We start from the raw sequence: 16723 nt of genomic DNA, 5'->3' as shown, positions 1-16723 counted from the left end.
TATCTGATAAAGCTTACATGGTTTAATCTTTCCTTTTCCTTTAAGTACAAATTTAAAACACAACAAACCCAAAATCTTTTACTCTTGGGGACATCTGCGTATGTGTGGAACTTTGTCATGGTATGGAAACACATAAAGAAGAGCAGTGCTGTGTGTAGGGTTTCATTGAGTAACAATATATCCTGTTACACAATGATTTCTTGTGGGAAATAATGTAAGTATTTTAGTAGTTTAACTAATTTGAAAGTGGAAAGGGGAAGTCAGACCAAGAGTGTGACATTTATTTTACCAGTAATATTCAACTTCTTCATGAGAGCAGCAAGCATGAGAAGAATTGTATCTATACAAGTGTAAAGACAAGGTTTCTGGGGGTTCATTGTTGTAATAGGAGTCATGTTTTCTATCAGTCGCCTATCCAGGGACTATAGGGTTTCTTACCATAATAATGATACTAAGTTTCCCTTATGGCTATGAGATATAATATAGGCATCCAGACCAGGCTGCATGGCTAATTAGTTCATTTCCATTCCTCGCGGTTGCACCAGTGCAGACTGACACCCCACACTACGTAACAATTTGAATGTTTGTCTGGTTTAAATGGCAAAACTGCACCTGCGCCGGCCCCGGGAAAGCAGCAAAAGGAGAAGGAAGGTAGTGGATTGCTTGCCTGCATGTACCCCGAGCCGGTGCAGTTTTCTCCTAACAGGAGCACCAGCTGGGGGTTTCAGGTAATCAATTACAATCACTGGGGGTTGCCTAACATTTGGCACTCCCTAGTGATTTAGCCTTTCTTTCTCCTTTAAAATTAATGTACATCCTTCTAATTTTTTAGTTTTACTACTGGTGTAGCATGTATAATACATACCTCCCAACTGTCCCGATTTTCGCTGGGGAGTCCCTCTTTTGACAGCTCAGGCAGTCCTGGATTCTATTGAAATGTCCCTCATTTCCCTTTGATCTCCTGCTGCTGAAGCTAAAAAAGATACAAATTTAATTAAAAGTAGCTTTTGGCAGAGAGCCCAGAAATCTTAAGGAGCATCACCTGCACTTAGAAACATTGTTTTTTGCTTTTAATTAAATAAGTGGCTTTTGGCAGAGCCCAGAAAGGTAACAAGCCCCCCCCTGCACTGAGATACAATTGTAACTAATAAGCTAAACGGGTCTCTTGGGGGAACTGAGACTTGCAGCTTCAAGGGCAATTTCAGCAAAACTGTAATAACATATAAAACAGGACCCCAAAAACCCCAGAAATGTGTTTAAATAACCTGCCAAATTTAGTCAAATGGGAGTGGCATTTAAGGGGTGTGGTCACAAAAATGAGAATGAGAAAAAAACGTTGCCACGCTGCGCGCAGCATTTGTTTTCCATTTTCAAAATGTTGGGAGCTATGATAATATACTATTTAAGTCTGTTTTATTTTACTCTACTATTTTATATTGCTTTAAACCAGGGCTTTGCATTGTGTGGCCCTCAGTTGTTGTTGTGCCTACTGGACCCCAAGGTGAAGCCTGACTGCTGTAGATGTTTGTGAAAATGGTTTCCTGTGGACCTCAGTAACCTATAGTTATGCTACTGACAACCTTACATGGCAGTCGCCATTTATATGTTTTCAATATTTAAGTAGAATGTTCATGTAAAGCACCCAAACCCACCCCAGACCCTGCACTCACACACAAAAGAGGACATCTTTCTAAGAGGAAACAGCTAGGGGACAAAAAAATTCCAAACTAAATGGAACTAAAAGTCATGTATCAGAGACCTGAAACCCCAAAGGCAGAGCCTTATATAGTGTATGTCCTCCCATGGACAGATCCTGTTATACGGATGTACTTGCACTTGTCTAAAAATAGTGGAACTGATATTAAAATCTGATCAGTAAACTAAATGAAATATTTGCCACGCGACACCCCTGTTGGGAGGGAATTAATACACTCTGCGTTTTCTTCTGCCGGATATAGACGCATATAAACAAGAAACCATTTGACTTTTATCTACATTACAGAATGGGGGATCAGATATTGCAGCATCTCACAAAATCTTATGCTGTCACGTGCAGTTGGATGGCAAGATTTATGGGGCAGATAAGTCTGTCCAACCCAAGTCTAACGTAGATCAACCCTTAAGCTGCCCATGTATGTATTGATAGAACTGTACAAAACATTCCCACCAGTGTCAATTCACCTGAACTCCTGTATATGTTTTAACTTTCAGCCCATGAAGCCTCTGAAGGCTACTGCCAGCACTTCCCAGCCTGTACTCACCTTGCAGCAAATAAATGATATTTTTTACAAGATTGAAGACATCTATCAGATGCATAAGGATTTCTATGACAAGCTATGCCCCATTGTGCTGCAGTTTGACAACAAGACAACTGTGGGACACCTCTTCCAAAAGCTGGTAAGTCTTAATAATATTCTGTTTTCCATCTGTATCTCTATGTATGTGTCTTGGGCTTGTGGATTCTAGTCCAATCAATTTACTACTGTGTGTACATATATATATATATATATATATATATATATATATATATATATATATATATATATATATATATATATATATATATATATATATATATATATATATAATATACTTTGCATTATAGCAGGGATCCCCAACCTTTTATACCCGTGAGCCACAATTAAATGGAAAAAGTGTTTCTAAGGGTAGAAATAAGAGCTTTAATTGGCTACTTAATAGCCCCCATGTGGACTAGCAGCCTACGGAAGGCTCTATTTGGCATCGTATTTGTGTTTTATGCAACCAAAACTTGCCTCCTTACCAGAGATTCAAAAATAAGCTCCTACTTTGAGGCCACTGAGAGCAACATCCAAGGGGTTGGTGAGCAACATGTTGCTCACGAGCCATTGGTTGGGCAACAGTGCCTTATAGGATGAAGGCCTAGTTGCATGTAATTTTTCTGGCATCTTTTCTTGACTAATATTTTATCACACCCCAAGCTTTTTACCTGTAAACTACATTCCAATGTCAACAAAGTTTGAGAGCAACACAAGCATGCAAAAAGTTCATGGGGGTGCCAAATAAGGTATTTGATAGGCTAATTGGTAGCTCCTGTGTAGCCTGGCAGCTTAAAGGAGGCTCTGTTTGGCAGAACACCTGGTTTTTATGCAACCAAAACTTGTGTCCAAGCCAGGAATTCAAAAATAAGCCACTGCTTTGAGGCCACTGGGAGCAACATCCAAGGGGTTAGTGAGCAACATGTTACTCCCAAGCCACTTGTTGGAGGTCACTGCTCAAAACCCTTAGGGGCATGTTCTGCATGTTATGGCAAATGGGGCTGGAGGTACTTCTTGGGCTTTGTACCCTGTAACAGATACACTCTTCAGGTAATAGGATCACTTACACTTTGCAGTTTTGATTGAATCACATTGGTACGCTAATCGGAAAGGGGTACAGATGGTTGGACAGAAGATAACTGTTTTAGTGTAGCTTTAAATTGCTTACATTTCAGGAGATTAGCCCTGCACCACAGGATACAACCCATGTTATTCTTTGTTTGTTCTTGACAAGTGCCTGCAAGTGCATTTTATCGCTTATACATTTCCCCCCCAAAATGGTTTCCCCATAATGAACAAAGCAGGTCTGTTGGATATAGGTGAATTTCCATTATTCAGTCTGAGATATAAGGTATGTGTCTGATTACTGGCTATCATTCTGCAAAACTATTAACCTGACTGCTGACTAAGCACCACCATGCTCAGTGCCACATATATTATTAATGGCAGTCAGGGCCAGCCTTTGTATTGTTTGACCTGTGCCTGTGCTCTGAGTGGAGCATTGTAAAGAAGGATACAAGACCTCTCATCTTGCTACTACAAAAGACATGTATTTTGTTATAAAATATCGACGCCAGTGTTCTCTGAGCGGAAAAGATTATACTTCGTAATGTAAACTGAGTTTCTGCTCCTACTGTGATTTTTTTTTTTTTTCTAGAAAGCACCATTTGTTTTAGGGCCTGGTCTGACTTTTGCTTTTTATTTATTTATTTTTAAACAATCTTAGCACAATATTAGTACACATTTAGCATTATTTCTTATGCAATAAAGTATTAAGATCCTCATACACATTGGAGTCTCTGGTGTCCTTAAAGTATTGTGTTCAACATTATCAATCTTTTTCATGCTTTCCTGAGATTCCTCCCTGGCAAGTATGAAAAAGGCCAATGTATCTATGTTCTATTAGAAGATTTTTCCACATGTGAATCATTGGATGTTCCTTAGAATGCCATTCCCAGGCAAGTATTGAAGATTCCCTAATAACAGTTAGGAGTTATCTGTACTTGAGTTGCCCATACATGCACAGATAAGACCCTATGAAGAAGAATTTTGCAGGTTTGTACCGATTTGGCCGATTGCTCACAGAGTATTTCATAATGGCTCATATATGGCTTCTTTTAGTGAAGTGGGGTATAATGCCTAATATACAAATCAATTGACTAGGTGGGATTTGGGTGGCCTTACTTTTCTTTGTGTCTGATTAGATTCAGCTATGCTGGGAATATGAAAGTGCTGTGGGTTATTTGTATTATTTCACCTTTAGAGGCAGCATTTTATAAACCATCTTAAACAAGAATAGTTTTGTAAGAATTGGATTGATATTGGCCTGTTTTTCCCAGCAGATTTCTAGTAGGCATTAAATAATGTTTGTGGCCCTCGGTTATCATATAAATTGTTCAGATTCTTGACTGAATTTGGATAAGGGCTTTTCTAGACCATTTACCACCCATGCTCTTCACTAGAGGGCAGCGGTGGATTTCATAGCGGAGTGCCAATATATCCAACCCCTGCACTTCCCTTTGCTGGCACCAACCCCTTCCCGCTTGCAACTCGCTGCATATCGCTCCCAAACTCTTGCCAACCTAGATCCTTCCTTTGGGGCCTGCACACACACACGCACAAATCAACATATGTGAACACATACACAAATACTCTTAGCTTTACATACTGATGTATTTTCCTGTTTCCATAAAATCTTTTTTTTAATTTCCTATAGGAAGCCCACATCAGGATAAACACATTGACCCTTTAAATTCCCCTGTCCTTCTCCTTCATTCACAGGAAAAATATTTTACTACAGGGTCTGAGACGCTAACTAATCGGGAAAAATGCCTCGTGGCTGTTACTTGGCAACCCTGCTACTAATGAATAGAAAGATGCTGAATCTTGCAGCCTTCCCTAGGGATAAATATGGGATGCTTGGCAAGGAGGGGGTCGTTGTGTCTCCAAATGCTAATAAACAGGAATGATTATGTTGCTGCCTGTAGAGGTGCAGATATATGGATTTGTTAGCAGGCATCTCTGGCATGTTAGCATTATACAACTGCATATATTGTAACAAATTATTCAAAAACATGCAAACAGGGTGATTTTATTTCCATTCCATTTTTACGGGGAATTCTGACATTTAAGGAAGCATATTTTGTGCCAAAAAGTAACATTTATATCCTTTTGTGTGTTGTCTATACTATGGTTCCCATTAGTAAAATGCAAAGGTTTCATAAAGATGTGTCAAGTGCCTCTTTCCTTCCCAATGGCAGCTCTAATATATTTTCCTAATTTTAACGGGGAACGGCAATTGTTTTTTATTTGAAACACTCTTATCGGGCTCTCTGAGGTTTGCAATTCGCAGGAGATAAAACATTTCATAGGCTTTTGTGGCTCCCAGGCCTGTCTTAAACCATTGCCCGACTCCGTTGCCATAGAAACCCAGGAAGATTCTAGTTCAAAGGCTGAATGGATGACTTCATTTTATGGTTATTATTATTATTGTCATTGTCCAAGTAACTGAAGGAATTTGTGCATCTAAATATTTTCATGCCTGACTCCCTGCCCTCTGTCTCCCCTTTTGTATTATCTCCTGTAGGCGAGCCAGCTGGGGGTGTACAAGGCCTTCGTGGATAATTACAAATTTGCTCTGGAGACGGCAGAGAAATGCAGCCAGTGTAACGTCCAGTTCTTTAAAATCTCGGAGGTAAGGACAGGTCATCCGGTATTTAACACTGCAATCATTGTGTGTCATTGAGCTTGCAAGCTGAGCGGCATTAACCCTTCCTCTGATAAACAAGGATAAACAACTGCACTTTTTGCCCTTTTAAGGTCAAGTCGAATGAGTTTTATTTGTTAAAGGGGTTCTGCACCCAAAAATTGTTGCATATTTAAAGAAAATATGGTTCCATGAAATGTTCTCAATATACATTTGTTGATTAATTTAATTGCTGTTGAAGGTAGAATTTATTTTGTAGAGTCAATTCTCCAGGTCTGGTAATCAGCTGGCTTCCTCTGCATTGTTTCAGTAGTCAGAACCAGTAGTACAGAGAATAAAAACATTGAGACAGATACTACTTTAAAGGAGAACTACACCCTGCCAAGGTCAAAGAGCCCCCTAAACTGGCTTGCATTGACCCCCCCCCCCCCATATCTCTTCTTCATTGCATAGTCTGTAACCTAGAAGAGAAGAGCAGCAGCATACCTGGGCGCCATCTTCCGTTCAATCAAACATACTTCGGGTCTCACCACCAAAACAGACCATGAGCTTACGCAGTTGGGGCTAGCTGGAAATCAGCTTCAACTGCACATGCTCAAGCAGGGTGAGACCAGAAGTATGTTTGATTGAACGGAAGATGGCGCCCAGGTACGCTGCTGCGCTGCTCTTTTAGGTTGGGGTTTTTTCTATGGGGCCCGTTACAGACTATGCTATGGGGGGGGGGGTGGGTCAAGGCAGGCCAGTGAAGATCTCCTTATAAAATAGTGATTATATTTACATATAACTTTAATGCTAATGTCCCACGGAGAGATTAGTCGCCCATGATAGACCTCTGCTAGAGCGGGCGACTAATCTCTCCAAAATGCCTTTCCACTGACAACAAATGGAATTGCCATTTGAAAGGCCTATACATGGTTTCAGTTTTATGGAGTCATGCAAAGTTGCCTGTAAGAGAAAACTTCATGCAACTTTAGAAAACTGAAGCAATGCGTAGGCCTTTCCGCCAGTGATTCCCTTTGTTGCCAGTGAAAAGGAATTTCAGAGAGATGAGTTGGCCGCTGAGACCTATCATGGGCGACTAACCTCTCCATGGGACATCAGCCTAAAACCACAGACACACTTTTTTAATTGGAAAGTTGATAAGAATTGCAATATTGTTTACCAACTCATGACTTCATTTCTTTCCCCAAAGCAAAGCATTCTTTTGCTTTATGCTTGGTAATAACTATACTGTAGTTTGCTTTGGGTTTACTTGGAGCTGGCTATCCATGCATAGCTTTTTTCTAAAATTCATTTGCCAGCCAAATGCTTTTGTTTTGTTAGGTCTGTGAGTGTGTTGGCTGCCAAAATGACCAGGTTTAATTAACCCAAGTGACTGATAAACCTGTATGTGTTTATTAGTTGGGATATAACTGTCTGCATTTAGCCTAGCCATGCTAAGCACAGCTTGGCAAGCCCAACCTGTCTGATCATTGTAAGTAAAATGCCTAATTCTAAACATGCACCAGTAGGTTTATCTGCACCTGCCATCCTCAGCGTGCCGTGGTACCTTTGGTGGGAAAAGCCCTGGTGCAGCCGCATCTCCAGCCCCACACCCCAGTGGCTTTACCGCTGCCTTTAGTTAAACAAGTAACCTATACTGAAGTCACATGTAGTGATTTACCTTTCAGATGCTGGCATGTATAGGACAGGCAGCATATGCTCAGGGAAAAGGAGAGCCATTGTAAGGGATGGGGTATCGGCATCCAGTAATGAATGGCTTGCAATTATGTCAGTGTATAGAATGGGAAACGAACTGAAGGTCATTTAGAATATGGATCAGATATCTGAGAAGTCTGTACTTCTCTATCATTGATCCTAATGCTCAGGTTTCGGAAAGCTATGTACTTTTCTGCCCTTTGTACAAAGGATTTCAAAAGTAAAATGACGGTTCTTAAAGCAAAGCAACGCAACAAAAATCATGACTAAGTGGCAAATGTCTCAAATTTTACTGGGGTCTCTGAAATATTTAATGCAGAGAAATGTCCGTTTCAGTCATTATAACTATATAACCACACTAACTGTTTACATATTTCCTCTTACCTTCCCCCTTCTGAATGGAGTTTTCTTTTACAGGATCTGAAAGTTAAAGGGCCGAAGGATTCAAAGGAACAGCCTCAGTCTGTGACCATGGAAGGTACCAGTCTTCTCCTGTTAATCTATCTTTATTGAACAGGTTTGCTTTTTTTTGTAACTAAACAGCTGGGACAAGGTACAAAATTAAAAAATCAGGTGCACAGCCCATAGTGTATGTTGCTCATGATATTTCCACTTCTGCTGTGAGGTGCAGATGGTTTGCACCCCATTATATAGGTGCAAAGGTTTTCCCATAAAGTGAATGCCCACAAGCAATCACAACTTGTTTGGATTCCCCAGGGCACCATATAGCTTTGCACTTGCACCCTTAATGTTGCCCAGGTACTGGCAGATGGGCATAGCACTTACGGCTGCCACTAATAATTGATTGTTGTACATTCTGGTGTTGGGAATTCTTGGAGTTGTAGCTGTAGCTGTTATGCATGAAATATGTTTCCTCAAGGTCATGTTGTGTCATTTATTTGTGACAAGGTTACCCTGCGGCTATTTCATGCTCCCTGGCCTGTAAATACTGACTTGTAGCTTGACAGTCTCCGTGTGTTACAAGACCCTCTAGCACATCTGAATTCATTAGACAACTCGCTTCGCCCTTACCCTTCCCTCCTCCCAATCTTTTGCACTCTGACTTGTTATATTCTATAACTTTATAGTGAGACTTTGCCTTTCATCACTTCTCATTAAGGCTTATTGGTATAATGAGGTTACGATGTTGATCCCGCAGACCTCTGAATCTGTTGCTCTCACTCTCTACGCTTCTGTGAGTCTCATATTGATTTTAACACAGAGGGGGCAAGCTGTTGTTGCTAGGCTTAGGGAGGAAAAACACACACCATCTTCTCTAAATCCCTCTTTAAAATGCCAGCGTTGTCCACCTTGTCCACTCCTCCCTCCCTTGCCCCGCCTCCTTTCCCATCTCGTCCCTCCCTCCTCTCCCCATTGCATGGTGTGCGTGCCTGTATATGTGTGTGTGAGGATGCCTGCATGTTAGCTGGGTGCTTTGTGCTGGAGCCAACAGATAGGCTTGTGCCGGCAAGTGATGGGAAGTCCGGCGAGTCATGGCTGTATGCTGGGGACATGGAAATTCTCTTGATCCTACGGCTTTGCTGTAATTGCACCTATGGTAAAGCTCTTCTCTTCTGCATGTTATCAGGCTGTGCATGTGGGTTTTTTTGTGCTGCTCTTAACCGTTTAATTATTGCACTGGGTATTTCTATCTCACATCTCATTCATGCCAGTGCACTTTGTGCCCATTTTTATTATGCCTTTCATCACTTCTCTAGAGTTTGCTCAATAGAGCTGGCACTTCATCACTGCCAGAGCATAGTGCTAATCTGGCAGCATTATAGCCTGAGCTTTATTGGCAGTAAAGTACAATACCCTATGAGCCCCTTTATTGTTCATAGAGTGCATCTAAATCAATTTGCTGTTTGCCCAGAGTTATCCCCAGGGTGAAACTCACAGGGTGCCTCTCTGTGCGTCTGTGAAGCTTCACTGAGTAGTGATTTCATCACCTTTAAAGAAGAAGAAGAATTTTATCTCTGCCTTTATATTGCTTTTATATTGCGCTCCCACATAATGGCAGTGGTTAATGCTTTTAGATGCTTTTTTTTAGTTCAGGATGCCTTTTATCCATTCCCAGCCATGTGTCTCCCCCCGTCTCTGCTGGCAGGGGACCAGTGTATGATGGGGCTGCTCAGACAGTGGTTTGATGGAATCTTTGCTGTCTGCATGTGGTTCTTGCATAAATGATTGCTGGGGATTTATGGTACCTGCCCTGTGCCAAGGGGTGTATAAGTCTATGTAGGAATCCCTACCCAGAACTAGACAGTGCCTTCATAAGGGAGGGTCACGGCACTGCAGAACCCAGCATTCAGGTCACACACTAAACAATAGGCAGAGAAAGGTGACAGAGAGCCAATGTGATTTAGCCTGTAACCCCTATCCTTATTTATATGCACTATGCTGTATGCTGCTTTGACCTTGGGTACGCCCCTCTTCCCTTCATATCCCTAAGCTATGAATTAAATAAGGAAAGATGGCTAAAACTGTGCTTTCAGCAGTTCAACCTAATTGAGTGTATGTAGAGATAGGGGGAGTTTGGTATCCATTTATTGTAAAAATTGTCACACGCCATCAATCAATGTCATGTTATTTTGCTTGTTTCTCTTCATATTTCTAGCCAAGGAAAGCTATTGTTTCTCACATAGTTCTTCCCCTAGAGGAGTAATTAGTGAAAGTGTGGATGGGAATATTCCAAGAAATCTATAAATCCTGCAACAGTTTTTATTCATTCATTTGTTTATTCCTTCCAACGATGAAAACTTCAGGGGGCACTTTCTGTTATAATAAAAGGATTTCCATTGTATAGGCAAGTTCCCTGAAAGTCGCCTTTTAACCCTTTTGTAGTGCCAAATTGGAAAACAACTTTCACATGTTGCACTTGCAGCTGTAGTTTATACTGTAGGAAGTACTACACACAGCTGTGTGGTGGCCCGACAGTACTAATAGCTTTGCATGCATAGTGAAAAGTTCCTTCTGTGCTGGGGGGTTCCCTGTTGGACTTGATAGGCCAGTAGTGCAATGACATAGCATTGCAGGTCACCCACATATACATGTCTGGACTGGGGTTCAAAATATACCCTTGTGTTTCAAGTACACAGAGGCACAAACAGCCCCCACCAGCCCAATAAACAGTGACTGCCTATGGTATCTTACAGCAGCCCCTCTGGCATTTGCCCGAACCCACACATTGCACTCTTCTATCTGTTGTGTGAAAGGGGCATTGGAGCAGCAGACACAGGGGCTTCTGGGAGCTCTAAAACTCTCTCAAAAAAAAAAAAAAGCTCTAAATCTTGTCTCATTGTCTTGTTGCAGTATGTAGCCTTTGCACATCCTATAGCCCTTAGCCACTCACTACATCAAACTCTACATAGTTACTGGTATTTTCTGCTCATTATTTGCTACTTTCTTAATGGAACGAGCATTACTTATAAACCTGACTGTTTGGGGGTGTGGGGAGTTGTAACTGTACACTCTGAAAATGTAAGTTTTTGCAGTCACCAACATGTAATGGGCCTACCTCTGTAAGTAAGAGGAGTTGCAACCCTACTGCCATTATTTTCTAATAAAGGACATTAGCTGGCTCTAAGAACACCATTGGGGCCAGGAAACAAATTCAACTGTACCTATAGTTTGTCTTATAAAACCTAGAGCCCAATAACTCATAGGGACAAACCTCAACCTGTGCAGAGTAGAGACATTTGGCAGCAAATAGGCAAAATAAATGTACACAGTAGTTACATTGCATTTGTAACTGGGTAGTAATACTAAAAACAATCTAGCATATGCTTCCTCATAATATACTAAAAAAAAAAAAATTGTTAGAAAATTAAAGGCATTATTGGCATATTTGCTCAACTGAAGCTTTTAGCATGTTGGAGTGGTGTTTGTGTTTAATGAATTAATGAAATGCTTCGCTATCTGGTTGCTAGAGCTTAATTACTCTAGCAACCATGCAGCAGTTTGAAGGTCAGAATGAAAGATGAGTAGCAGAGGACTGCTGGATCAAATAAAGAATAATAAAAAAATAAGTCTCGCAGTCAATCTGTTTTACTGGTTGCTATGGTTAGTGCCCCTGACAATCAAATAGTATTTCAGCAGGCCAGAAAGAGGCAGAATCAGTTGAAAAACATAAACCACAAATTTAAGACCAATTGAATAGTTACTTTGAATATGTTCCATTCATTAGATGATTAAAATTAATTCCCACTTAATGGCTGCACTGCATGTTTTACTGCAAGTCATAGGGTTAGAGGTGTCCCCCTTTGAACTTCTTGAGCTATGTTTTTCCCATTTTGATCCTTGTGTATTTTATGTGAAAATAGTATACAGCTTCATGTGTGGCTGTAGGATAAACGGAGAAGCTAGAGCAGGGCTAAAAGATTCTACTGCCTGCAGAACATAGAGGGTCAATATACCTAGACTTTTGGGCCTAGCTCAACAAATGTATTGATTCTGAAACGCTCAATGATTTCTATACATAATAAATAAGATTTTACTAAAGTAGGACACTTTTATAAATTGATCAGAGCTTCCAGTAGGATGTTAGAGGAGTAGGAAGAAGGTGTGAAATATTTATCAGACATTGGTGTCTGACTGTGTTATTGGACTAGATTCCAAAACCCCTTGTCTGATGGCTTCCACATTACTCATACTGCCCATAAACGATTTCAATTAGCTGTCCTGAAATTATCATAACTCATATGTATTGATTCCCAGTAAAACGAAAGACAGAAAATGTATTCATGCTGAATATCCATAAAATCCATCAAAATGTGTGTGCGTAAGCAGTCTCCATGTCGTGCACTTATGTTCGCTGCCAAGTCAGATCCATTCCCTGAGACGCTGCCCTTCTGGGTCAGTTCTACATAGTAGGTTTGCTCTAATGGAGTCACTGTATATCATAAATAAGTGGCAGGAGCATTCGTCTCCTATTGTGCTTAATAAATATAGCTAACACTGAGACCACATACTTTTAGCTGTTGGACTACTAGGCGGTCTACTAGACGGTCCTCTTTAATGGCTTCTTTTAATGATTACTGTTCCCAGTAATCATCCAAAGTATAATGCCTTCTCAGCTTAAACCCTTATAACTTTTATTTAGCCAACAGGAACCACTCCATATGTACACACCTTTGGATCGCAGCTTCTGCTGCAGCATTTCAGAGATGTACAAAGCAATTTTAGAAGTTCTGCAAATATTGTTGAGTCTTCATTGATAAAATATTTTATCAGTCTGTGCATGCACAAATTTTATGAACTAACTCAATAAGTTCTAAAAGCATTATTAGGCACAATCTTATAATAAATATGTGCATGAACTCAGTAGCAGTCAGCCTATTTAAATGTATTATTTAGTTGGATGTCAGCATGGAATTGGAGAAAGGGGTGCCATATCTTAGAAGGTTAATCCGTCACTGAAGTAATCACTAAAATGTTGTAACAAAGTAATTAATATGGTAAATGATTAACAGGTCTATCCTGTGTGCGTAGAAACATTATCTCTATGCCTATCAGTTCTTGAGGTGGCCATACATGGGCAAATTTAAGCTGCTGATTCAGCAACCTACCCAGTGGGCAGATGTCAATTGGACAGGTTTGATTTTCCCATTGGATTGAGGATCACTCTGATGGCTCATATTCCCGTTGTTGTAATTAGCCAGATATGGGCGACCTAAGATGGACATACTGGGGGAAGGTTATGCTCGTTTGCTGCCCTGTATGGCCAGCTTTACTGTTGTTCAGTGGCTCCATCTGTAGACTTAACAGCTCCTTAACAGGCATCATTTGGTTAACCTCCATCCATGTAACACTTACCACACTAGCCAATCTCACTAGAATATTCACAATATTATCCAAATGATCTATCCCCCAACCCAACATGGGAATCTGGTACATGTGGGCCATTGAATACTTGCCTGATGAAAAAATGTCCGAAGGCAACATGTTAAATAAACCCAAAAACCACAACCTTTCAGTACTGTTTGAGCTGATGGCAATTAAGTAGATCATAAGGGAGATGATTGGGTTTTTGAGGGCTAATTATTATATTCATCCGCAGGGAAGTCTTGTACTTTTAATCCTTTCCAAATAAATGTGGGTCTATTACAGGCTGGGAGCAGAGATATTTGTGATAATGACAGTGCTCTCTGGTGTATGAGCAATAGGTATTTAGCAATGAGTTTCTCTTAACCTTTGTTTCCTTCGTTTCCAGTTAATTATCCTTCATTACCGTTTATCCTGGACTGTACTGGGGAACGAGTCAATTAATCGGGAGAATATTTCATTTCTCAGCAAAGTTTTACGTCACCAGAAATGACTCATTTGCAGCAGCATTAATCTCCTTCTGTGAAATTAATTCCCCTTCCCCGGAGACCACTGGCAGCCTGCGAGCTGCAAAAAACCCGTACAAATTACATGTAATATTGCCCTGCACTTTTATTCGATATTACAAGTGCACTTATTCTCGATTGGAAACCCGAGACAGTGCTCTGGGCCAGGCGGGCGCTTAGGATATTTTATTTTCTTGCTGCACATTACAGTTTTGAGTGTCCTTGTCCTTCTGATTCCTTCACGCTCTTGAGAGCGCTCAGGCACAAAGATAACTCCACTGATGTTGAGAGGAAGTGGCTGGATCCGTGGAACTAAAATCCCATTGTGTGTAGGCCAGTCATGAAAAATAGAATCTGTGTGCTTGTGTGTGTGTTGAGCAATCAAACAAAAAGTGTCTTTGTCATCTATTCTCTACCGTAACAGCTTGCCTTTTAGTGTTATTATGGTAACCTCTGAGCTGCTCCCTTACATACACCCTTGCTTCCTTGCCTTCAATAGAAACAGAATTATACAGAGCAGTCCAGTATTAAAAGCAGAAGGGAAGTTGAGGGGAGAGGAACCATAAAGCCCCTCTGTCTTAGTCTGCTAAATCTTTTTCCCATACAAGTATGTGACGCGTGAATGCCACATCAAACCTAGAGCAAATTTTTGACACCCATGTTTGCACATAATACTCTGGCTTTGAGTATAAACACACCTCTCTGGTTGTAGCACCGTGACAATATTACTGTGGTTTGCATGCTAATGCCCATAAGTACAGAAAGCTGTCTACAGAGCCAACTTACAAGTACAGGTATGGGGTCTATTATCTGGAAACCTGTTATCTAGAAAGCTCCAAATTGGGAAGATTAGCTCCCATGATCTTCATTTTAATCAAATAATTCATGTTTCTAATTATTATTCCATGCTTTCTGTAAGAATAAAACAGCTTGAACTTGATTCCCAACTAAGATATAATTAATCATTATTGGAGGCAGAACAATCCTATTGTGTTTGTTTAATGTTTAATAGACCTAAAGCTTAGTGATCCACATCAAGGTAAGACCCCTTTTTCAGAAAACCCCAGGTCACAAGCATTACGGATAACAGGTCCCATACCTGTATACTGCAGGCATTAGCAATAACCTAAGGAGTCACTTTCAGTTTGTTAGATGCACAGGGGGTGGCATTGCACGGAGCTACTTAGCAGCAGCTATTTGTCAAGGCTACTGAACCCCAGATAGACAATACTGAGAACAACCTCTGCTAAAACACACGTAGAGACAATTGGTAGCCTTGACAAGCAGCTGCTACTAATAGCTCCATGAGTCTTCACCCTAATAAATGCCAACTGACCCTAATGTCAAGTGGCAACCCATGATTTACTATGAAAATAAACATGCCATATATATGGTAGGTTTTGCAGATTATTCCCTCTTTTAGTGCTAGGGTACTACAACAATAACTTTTATTTTCAGATGTCGCTAGCTAGTTTGTATGTTATCCGCTTGTTTGCATGGGTCTTCTTCCATAACCCAACAACATAAGGCAAACCTATGGGTGTCTGTGTTTCTGTAACTGTCAGAGATAATACAGACCATTGGTGCAGGGCCTTAGCCAGGGTCATTGTGCTTATGTTGCATGCTGCTACTGTAACATCAGAGTAAATGTTTTACTGTATGTTTTATTTTTTTTCTCTCCAATTTTCTCATTGTTTTGGTAATTTATAGCCTTCTTTATTTGTTTTCTAAGGGGTTTGAATACAAGAACAGTAGTAATTGCTGTGTACACACCTATGGGATGGCAAGTGTGTCAAGAAATAGATCTGAATTTCATTATAGTACAGGCACATTGCGGTATGAGATGGCTTCAGAGAATTTTATTCTGCATATATATTTGTGGGAGCTCAATGGGAGGCAGCCTCACATCCCTGGCCAGCAGCACGTGTTTTCCAATGTGGATAAACTATGCTGTAATGATGTTTCTACATATCAAAGCCTCCTTTATGTGTTGAACCAATTACCATGATTCCAGTTTCTTCCAGCGAGGCGACTCTCCTTCCATGCTTATGTTTCTCGCAAGCTGATTATCTGAAAGCTAAGTGCTCTTGGGATGTCCCCCTCTGTAGGCGACTAGCCCAGCATTTTCCAGCTCTGATTGTTAGATTTTCTGCTTTGCACAAAGCACTTCACTTTTTCAGTCAAGGGAAATTCCACCTCTGCGAAACTAGTGTCTGACAGGCGAGTTATTTCCCATTGCATGTCCCTGCCAACATAGGTGCTCATAGCAACAAATAGGCATTATTGTGCCCATAGCTTTTATAATCTTATCTCAATAATGATACAGAAAACATCTTTTAAGCTAATGCCCCATGGAGAAATTTGTCGCCCGCAATAAATCAATGCTGCCACAGGCGACTAATCTCTCCAAAATGCCTTTCCACCGCCAACAAAGTAAATTGCCAGTAAAAAGGCATACATGTCGATTTGTTTTTCTCAAGTCACCCAGACACCTCTATTTTCACACCTTAACATAAGCTGTAGTTAGGTAACCTGTGGCCCTGTTAGATGCTGACAAACTAAAATCACAGTACTTCTAAAAAGCTTTTGGCTGTAGTTCAACAATGTACGGAGGACCACCTTTTGTTTGCAAACACGTAACATCTCTACAGTATATGTATGGCATATCTGATGGGCTTTAGTATTGCAGCTAA

At 40.6% G+C, this 16723-nt stretch overlaps 1 protein-coding gene across 6 annotated transcripts in view; it reads left to right on the top strand.

The window, feature by feature from the left end:
* The window catches only part of abr (ABR, RhoGEF and GTPase activating protein), a 215730-nt gene that overhangs the window by 126581 nt on the left and 72426 nt on the right, over positions 1 to 16723 (top strand). For 5 of the 6 annotated variants that reach the window (XM_012957245.3, XM_012957246.3, XM_012957248.3 and 2 more), the window contains 3 exons: positions 2212 to 2397; positions 5884 to 5991; positions 8119 to 8179. In XM_012957245.3, the coding sequence (XP_012812699.1) occupies positions 2212 to 2397; positions 5884 to 5991; positions 8119 to 8179 (355 nt within the window). Of the gene's footprint in view, positions 1 to 2211; positions 2398 to 5883; positions 5992 to 8118; positions 8180 to 8979; positions 9260 to 16723 lie in introns of those variants that run through there. The other variant, XM_012957250.1, reaches the window with a different exon arrangement.

Source organism: Xenopus tropicalis, chromosome 2 (genome assembly GCF_000004195.4).
Source record: "Xenopus tropicalis strain Nigerian chromosome 2, UCB_Xtro_10.0, whole genome shotgun sequence".
NCBI classification, from domain to species: domain Eukaryota; kingdom Metazoa; phylum Chordata; class Amphibia; order Anura; family Pipidae; genus Xenopus; species Xenopus tropicalis.
This window is presented reverse-complemented; position numbering and strand designations above follow the sequence as displayed.